This window comes from Glycine max, chromosome 5 (genome assembly GCF_000004515.6).
Source record: "Glycine max cultivar Williams 82 chromosome 5, Glycine_max_v4.0, whole genome shotgun sequence".
NCBI classification, from domain to species: domain Eukaryota; kingdom Viridiplantae; phylum Streptophyta; class Magnoliopsida; order Fabales; family Fabaceae; genus Glycine; species Glycine max.
The window spans coordinates 37,848,745-37,857,653 of NC_038241.2; the positions used below are offsets into that span (position 1 = coordinate 37,848,745).

The 8,909-nt window shown below is 30.5% G+C and overlaps 1 protein-coding gene across 3 annotated transcripts; it reads left to right on the forward strand.

The window, feature by feature from the left end:
• The first annotated feature begins 1,370 nt into the window (after positions 1–1,370).
• LOC100791316 (E3 ubiquitin-protein ligase RGLG3) lies at positions 1,371–8,613 on the forward strand. 3 transcript variants are annotated; one of them, XM_003525082.5, is made up of 12 exons: positions 1,371–1,488; positions 2,515–2,780; positions 3,387–3,471; positions 3,556–3,696; positions 3,779–3,892; positions 5,258–5,355; positions 5,471–5,550; positions 5,628–5,733; positions 7,510–7,637; positions 7,714–7,855; positions 7,958–8,014; positions 8,293–8,613. In XM_003525082.5, exons 2-12 carry the CDS (start codon positions 2,535–2,537, stop codon positions 8,374–8,376), a joined length of 1,281 nt encoding a protein of 426 aa, XP_003525130.1. In that variant the 5' UTR covers positions 1,371–1,488; positions 2,515–2,534; the 3' UTR covers positions 8,377–8,613. The 3 variants fall into 3 exon arrangements, with proteins under 3 accessions (XP_003525130.1, XP_006580341.1, XP_040871533.1); XM_006580278.4 differs by lacking the exon at positions 1,371–1,488 and adding an exon at positions 1,645–2,007; XM_041015599.1 differs by lacking the exon at positions 1,371–1,488 and adding an exon at positions 1,654–2,017.
• The last annotated feature ends 296 nt before the right edge of the window (positions 8,614–8,909 follow it).

The window sequence follows — 8,909 nt, forward strand, 5'->3', positions numbered from 1 at the left end:
ACTCCATGGTTGTGATAACGTTTGTCCATGTCTTCCACACCTTGTGTGAATATTGATATAGAAGGTGAGAAAAGTGTCGGTGTGTATGGAGCATATGCAGGACCTTGAGTCAGTGGAGGCAGTCAATAAAAATTAAAATCAGTAGTTTCAAAAAGTAAAAAAAATTGTAAGACTTTATTTATAATTTTTTTGTTAAAAGTACCTTTATTTGTGAATTTTAGAAAATGATGGGGTGCACTTGCACCCCCTAGCTGTGACATAGGTCCGTCAGTGAGCACTTGTCGTGGTCACCTCATTCGTTGTTGAACATGTGGTGCTGGAAGAAGTGCGTTTTCGGTTCAATATGTTTGCGTGGAATAATTACTTGTTACTTTTAATTTTTTTAACCGTGTATAGGATATCTTCAACAATTTACACATTTTTTTACCTATTCAACTAGTATTTGAAAGAATAATAAAGATAAAAAAAGATTTTTAAATTAAAAAAGTTAATTATTAGTAGTATTGAGTTTGAAAATGCTGGAAAGGTAGGTAAACAAATTCAAAGGGCATAAAAGCTTTGATTCAATTATGATGGATTAATTTAGTTTATTTTCTTCTAATTTATTTTTAATGTTTAATTGGATCTTATATTTTTCTTTGGTATAATTTGATTTTCTAATTTTTAAAATTGATTGAATTTAGTCTTTTAATTTTTTGAGTTTAATTTAATTTTCTAACTTTTAAAATATGTTCAACTTGGTTGTGTTGTTTACATTAATTTGAGTGATACTCTCATCTATATTTGATGTTATTGTCTAAATATGTGTTTTTATGATGGTGTAAAATCGATACCGAATGTTTTAAGCATGAGATTTTTTAACATCGTTTGTTCAATATAATTGACATGATCAAAATGAATCAATTTTAAAAATTAAAATATTAAATTAAATTTAAAAAATAAAGGAAATGATCAATAAATTAATTTACCCATTATGATTCAGATAGATAATGCACCTTTTGTCAAGACGATCGTTTTCAAACAACAGTAGAAAACACATTTGACAACAGAGAAAAGTTCGAGTGCACGCATCAAAAAGGTTACCAAGTCCTACCAATACAGGAAAAAGTTAATAATGTTAAAGTATGCTTTGTCGGAAATTTTATCCTTTTCTAATAAAAAATCTTTGAACTTTTTTTCGATTATAGGTCCAATTAAAAATACTAATAAGATTCAAAATAGGTGACAAATTAACATTTTAAACCTATATTTATGAATTTCAAAATTATTATTTAATGGATAAGTTAAAAAAATTCGTGTTAACTTAAATTAAAACTAAATAAAATAAAAAACTTAAGAAATACTTAATATTTTTAATTAATACTAATAGTTTCTGTTTTATAAAATGGTCAACATGGTAATAGACTAATAGCATATAGAAAAAGCAGCAGCTGAAGCTCTTCATTCACTTCGAACTCAGATTCGTTTTGAATCTCTTATTTCTTTCAGGTCACTTAATTCTCTCTCTCTCTCTCTCCTCTCCTCTCTCTCTCTCTCTCTCTCTCTCTATATATATATATATATATATATATATATATATATATATATATATATATATATATATATATATATATATATATATATATATATATATGATTCTAGATTCAAGCAAATTATTCGGCGTTTCTGTTTTGAATATGTGATGCGATTGCACAATTCTCTGATGCTATTTACGGTTCTTTAACAAATTGAAATTTATTTTTACGCTGTTAAAAAATCTAGTGTTAGACTTAGACACCGAGCATCTTTTAGTTTTTTGGAAAGTAATGTTTGTCAGCAAAGCATGTGTCCGGTTTATGGAGTATGGACTACTGTGAAGTTTGATGGTTTTTCTGCTTTTCCTCTCTATATGTTCTAGCTTTATGAGAGTTTTGTTAGCTGAGAAAAATTGGATACTCGTGGATTGCTCGAGCCGAGCTATCATGTAGAAAAGACTCACACTTAAGGAAGGAATTGTTGGAGTACAAGGTGAAGTGAGGTCCCACACTTCCCACACTTAGTAGAAAGTAAAAAATTGAGTCTTAAGATTTTAGATTAGATGTGGTGTTAGGTTCACTTCCGGCTCATTGGTATACTCATTGGTGTAGATCTCTTGCTGTTTACCCCCATGACATTTTTTTTTTGCAGTAAAGATTCTTCTTTGTTACCGTTATAGTTTATATAATTAAATTTCTACGTCAAAGAAAATTTGTCACAACAAACCGGTATCAAAGCTGAGGAGTATCCTAGTACAGTTACAATACCTCAAGGGATTAGTTTTCAACTAAGGAATATCCTAGGTTACCGTGAACTAAATGCACTTATGGTTTTAACCGAATATTTGTTTCTTCTTATTTTCTCTTGAACTGTGATATTTTACAAATGTGAATGCTATCACTTCTTCTGTTGTGGTTCTCATTTTATTTCAAATTAATTTCAGTATTATCTTCCTTAACTCCAATTCTACATTGTTATTTACTTTTAATTTTGATATAGGTGAAAGAAAGACTTTAAGTATGGGAAATGAAGAATCAACACATGATTCTCATGATGATTTTTTCCGGCAACCCCGTTCCCATGATGGAAGTTCACCGAATACTAGCCATCAATATCATCAACCCCCTTCCTATGATGGAAGTTCAGCGAATACTAGCCATCAATATCATCAACCCTCATCATATGCTGGGAGTTCGGTGAATACCAGACATCAATATAAGCAGCGACCCACATATATAGCTGACAGTTTCAGTTCATTGGATCAGGTTTTTGCTGCTACTTTTGCTCATTGATTTAGGGAAAATAGTCATTATTAATCTTAGCATTACAAGGAAAACTTCCTCAATCAGACCTGTAGAAAAATTTAAGTTTGTTTGATTATATGATTTCATGACACTACAGTTTGTGTAAGATATTTGTTGATTAGTTCAACGCCACTGTGTATTAGGAATTTTCTTGAAGGTTTTTTAAGTCAAGTCTAGATTATCTATTTATGGCCATACTAATAGTCATTGAATATGTTACACATCTTACAAATATAAATTTATTTATACCTGCTTTAGTTTCAGAAGAAATATGAACTTTGAAGGAACACGGTTCTATATGAAAAAGTTGGCATGGCCTGCGTTCACACTTATAAAAGCTAATTGTATTGCTTTTAGGTCAATTTGATAAGAAAAAAACTAATTAACTAACTATTGGTGAACTCAGTGGTTGAGCTAGGGGTTGAAAACAATTATATTAATTTTGAAAAATGTTTATGGGGACCAACATTTCTCATAGCAGAAACAATGTACCTCCCCTTACTGAACTGGATTCACGGTTCTGTGTGGATTCTTAAAAATACTTAGCTTTAGCACATTATATTTCAGGTTGTTTCTGCTTTAAGAGAAGCTGGTCTGGAATCTTCAAATTTAATAATTGGCATTGACTTCACCAAGAGCAATGAGTGGACAGGTTATTTCTTTTGAATATAAAATTAATATTGTACATACATATAAGTATGGAGAATGCAGAAAAGTCACACTTTGATATTTGTAGGCAAGCACTCCTTCAACCACAAAAGCCTTCATTTTACTGGAAACACTCCTAATCCGTATGAGCAAGCAATCTCTATAATTGGCCGTACTCTCTCTTCATTTGATGAAGACAATCTGATACCATGTTTTGGATTTGGTGATGGTGAGAAGCTGTTTCTGATTTACTTTTCAAAGAAATGTTATTTATTTTCTCTTCTATTGATTTCATTCATATACTTCTGTAGCATCTACACATGATCAGAATGTGTTCAGCTTTTATCCTGATGAGTGCTATTGTCATGGTTTTGAGCAAGTACTTGCACGCTACCGAGAGATAGTGCCACACTTAAAATTGGCAGGTTTAATATTATCATCCTTGCTGGCTAAGTTTTGCAATTTTGTTACAAGTTTATATACGAAATATATTTTTACGACAACCCCACTGTAGTGATTGTCTAGAAATATTTGTATGATGATGATTGCAAGGTTCAATTGTAGCAAAATTATATAATGCTTATAATTGGAACACAAATAAATACTTGTTGAAGACATGATAATTGATGTGCTGATCCAATCACCTGCAAAAATTGTGAAAGCCTAGGGCTTCATATGCAGTTTATACTCCCTAATAACAAGTCTTGACGGGGCAAGTTTACATGGGGTACAATTAGAAGAGAAATAAAGAGAATCACAATTTTTATTGCCCAACAAACAAGATTTTAGCAAAGTGCTAAATACATGTGAGTTTGGGTGGCCTAAATGGTTATGCCCCACTTCGTTTTCATGTCTAACATTAGTACATGCAAGAAAAAGCAAAGCAAAGGATAGACAACTTGTGGAAGTAGAATTGAATAGAAGAAAGAGTTGTCTCACTTTAGGCCCCCACTCTATTATTTACTTGGACACTTGATCCTTCACAACACAACCATCACGAGAAAAATTGACATCACAAATCTAATCAAACAATTGTGTAACAAAAATAAGATTTGTCGAAAGACTAGGAGACAAAAATATCAGTAAAAAATTTAGAAATATCACCAATGGCCCTGATAGGCAGAGAATCTTCATCCAGTGTATGAATTTTCTGATGACTATCATATCTTTTTACATTGGTGTGAGGAACAATGGCATTGGTCTTGTGATTTGAAGCTCTAGAATCAATATACCAAGGTTTAGATACGAAATTAGAATTACCTCAGTCCAAAAGTAGAAAATGTAGAGAATATCATCTACCGTACCATTTATGGAGTAAGCTGGACTAGAGATTGAGGCATGTTCTGTGGAAGATCTACAGGCACCGACAGAAAATATGAAAAGCAGCTCCTTTCTTCCTTTCTAGTCAGAGTATGACAATTGGATATGATATATTCATGCTGCTTCCATTAATTGAAGAATTTCTGTTGAGAATCCTATTTACGGTCATTAAAGCTCTTTTTTGCAGCTTCCTAAAAGAGTTTTTGAAAAACAAACTGATTATTTCTCTAAAATAAATTGTACATAAATGTGTACTAAATTTCCCTTTTAAGCTGATGTATCTACTTTGTTTTCCTTTTTTTTTGCTGTTTTATCTCATTTTTAAGGATAATCTTGCATTATATTTCCATTTTTCCCTTAATGAATTCTTCCTTAGTCTAAAAAGGTAAAAAATCCAAGGAGAGAGATGACTTGGGTATCCAAGCAATGATATGAAAATATAATTATGACAGTTGTCTGCTTATCCATAGGTCCAACATCATTTGCCCCTGTAATTGACGCAGCAGTTGGCATTGTGGAAAGAAGTAATGGTCAATATCATGTTCTTGTCATTATTGCTGATGGACAGGTTTTAGCTATTTATGTTATAAGCTATTCCATTATTATGTTTTCTTGACATTATTTAATTATCTTTCATTAATTTTCTTGTGTTTCTGGAATATCTTTTTTTTTTTTATATATAGGTCACTAGAAATTCAGATACACCACATGGAAAGTTTAGTCCACAAGAACAAGCAACTATTAATTCTATCATTGCTGCAAGGTAAAACAATTTCTTTTGTATTCTTTTGCTACTATTATTGGTATCTGTCTTTAATGTGGAGCTCTTCTGATTATCAGCCACTATCCCCTCTCAATTATTTTGGTTGGAGTTGGAGATGGACCATGGGATGAAATGCAGCACTTTGATGATAACATTACTCAACGCTTATTTGATAACTTTCAGGTACTTGACTGATGTATGATCAAGTATGTGTTCAAGTTTGTGTGAGCTTGTAACTAGTGTTTAGTATTGTTTAAATGTTCGGGATTAGACGGCAAAGGGAAAAGAAATACTTATAAGTTATAATTAGACTCTGAAATCTTGATAACTGTTGTATATAACACTGATCGCATACCCCTATCTGTGCCAATAGTCTAGGTCAAATACAAATTATACAACTAATAAAAATGCCCTGCCAGACAACACTATGTACTGACACAATGACAACAAGGTTGTTACTTCAACTTGACTTTAAAATAAGTCACACATAATATGTGTTATGCATTGTCCAATCATATATCACATGGCTTATTTTGTTACATCAGATGATTAAGTTTAATTTTTTGTTTTTTGCAATTAAAGTCTAAGGATCTTTTTGCAAATTTGATTTTTATCTTATTTTTAATTTAATGTATTTTAAAAAGATACTTTATTCCCTAATCAATTCTTAATCTTCCTCATTCTAAACCCAATCCTTTGCTGCGTTCTATCCATCTTTCCCACCCTTTGGTTTGTTGAACTTTCTGGGAGTAATCATAATCATCAGAGCCGTGGTTATTAGATGTTGGATGAGAATGTTAGGGGGCTTGAAATCATTAGGCTTTTCCCCTATTGTTGCGTTGTCTTGAAATCATCAGCATAATATTGTACTCTTGTGAAAATCAGTTATTACACAGCTTGTGCTTGAAACTGGTATTGAATAATATTCATTGTTTTGCCTTTAAAAAAAAGTACTCATAATCGTCACCGCTGAAAAAGTTATTTTGTCTCAAACAGACGTTGCGGTGACGAGTACGTGTTGACTGTCCCTCAACGAATCACAAGCTCTATTAGAGTAGTTTTTTAGAATTAGGAAGATTAAGAACCTAGGGAAGATTAGGAATTAATTAGAGATTAAAGTGTTTTTTTAAAATAAAATAAATTAAAAGTACAAAGAATAAAAATATCAAATTTACAAAAAGATCAATAGGTTTTAATTGCAAAAAATAAAAAATTAAATTAAATTATCTGATGTGATAAAATAAATTATGTGATATTATATGATTAGACAATACATAACACACTCGAGCAGCTTATTTTAAAGTTGCATTGAAGTAACAGCCTAAAAACAATAATACTCTTTTACATGGGATACGTTAATGATCTAACTCTTCCCCTCAAGATGATGCTAAAACAAACAAATTTGTCTATCAAAGAAAGTCACAAAAACATACTTGACTACATGAGGGCGTGTAATGGGCTTCAGAAACAATATTTGTGGAATTCATATTTTAAATTACCACCTTTTAATACTGAACCATTTATGATGTCATGAGTTTTATTATTAGTAGGTTTAAATATGTTTTTGATTTTTAATAAATCTTTGATTTTTGTGTTTGTTTTCTAATAAATTTTTATTTTGGGTCAAGTCTCTAATAAAACAATAATTTTATTTTTATATTTGATATTTTGTTTTAGTCACTGATAGTTAATTTTGTATTTGTTCCTTAATAAATTAGCAAATTTTATTTTAATTCCAACTAATAATAAATGATTTTTTTTATAAGAGAGTAAACACAAAATTTGCTAATTTATTATGGATTAAAAATAAATATTAAGGACCAATAATAAAATTGTTGTTTTATTAAAAAATACATACAAAAATCTAATATTTATTAGAGATGAAAAATATATTTGAGCCTTATTAATAATATAATAATGATATATTAGCTACTATATGTTTCCTTCTTGCCCCTTCAGTTTGTGAATTTCACAAAGATTACGTCTGAGAACAAAGATGCATCAAAGAAGGAAGCAGCATTTGCACTTGCTGCCCTTATGGAAATTCCAATTCAGTACCGGATAACCCAAAATCTACAAATCGCCAAGTAAGTAATGAAATAAAGGTATGACAATTCTAAATTATAATCAAGGATAACTGAATCTAATATTATTCTGATGTAGTGAAAATCCAACAAGTCATCAACGTAAAAGGCCTCTTCCTCCGCCTAAGGAAGTAATAGATCGTGACAATGCAGTCCTAGCTGTTCCACACGTGCCAAATTTTGAATCAGTTGAGCCATCAGCTCCAGCTGCAGTAGAATCAGTATGTTACTCCTGTACCCCCACACGGAGGTCTTTCTCCTGCATTAGGCTCATTTTAAGATCAAATTATGCTTACTAAATAAATGTCTTTCTCTTGCTTTAGGTATGCCCTATTTGCTTAACAAATCCGAAGGACATGGCTTTTGGATGTGGTCATACAGTAAGTTTGTTTAATGAACTTATTCAATGATTATGTTTATGTGCCGGAGGGGGATTTAACTGTTTATGTGAATGATAATCATAAATCTTTACTTTATGGCTTTATGCTAATGCCAATGTTAATGTGTAGGTTTGAAGTTTAATTCATGTTTAATGCTTATGTTAAATGGAATTTTAAGTTATAATTCTCACGTTTGAAAAAGTTTTACTTGTGTGCTAGTGATGAAAACGAACATGTAAAAATGTGTCTTGTTTATTTGCATTTTGTTTTTGATACAGACTTGCAAGGAGTGTGGTGTGACATTATCTTCATGCCCTATGTGCCGGCAGGAAATTACAACTCGCCTGAGACTTTACACTTGAGTTGGGTTGGGGATTTCTCGTCTGCTAACTTAAGATTTATAGTTTATATTGCTGTTATTGCCTGTTGAGAAGGAATGTAATGACTACCTGTTAAATTTCCCAATTCTTCAGATTAAAAATAAGATGTAACATTGTCATAGAATATTATTGAAAGTAGAGATATTTCTTATGATGTTATTAGATATATTTTAAGATATGAAAATAAAATAAAATCTCTAATTTTTGTTATTAAAAAAATTATGGGACAATTTTTTGTTTTAGCTATAAAATATTAACAAGACACATATTTTTAATAACAAAAAAAATAATAACTAACCAACATAATTATTTAAAAAAAACATCAAATTTTTATTCTAATCTTTCTGTATTTTTTTATTATGATAAACTCATTAAATTTGATATCAATTTAATAAGATAATTAATTAGGTATTTTAGTAAATTTATTATATGTGTGTTGTTTATTATTTATTAAATGATATAAAAGATAAGAAAATTGTCCTATAACTTGTATTTTTATTTTGTTATGTACGGTG

Excerpts from the sequence above, each read along its gene's own strand:
- LOC100791316 (XM_003525082.5), top strand. The coding sequence starts at position 2,535 with ATGGGAAATGAAGAATCAACACATGATTCTCATGATGATTTTTTCCGG. Across the intron at positions 7,638-7,713 it reads CAAAATCTACAAATCGCCAA|TGAAAATCCAACAAGTCATC; the intron begins GTAAGTAATGAA and ends ATTCTGATGTAG. Across the intron at positions 7,856-7,957 it reads CTCCAGCTGCAGTAGAATCA|GTATGCCCTATTTGCTTAAC; the intron begins GTATGTTACTCC and ends CTCTTGCTTTAG.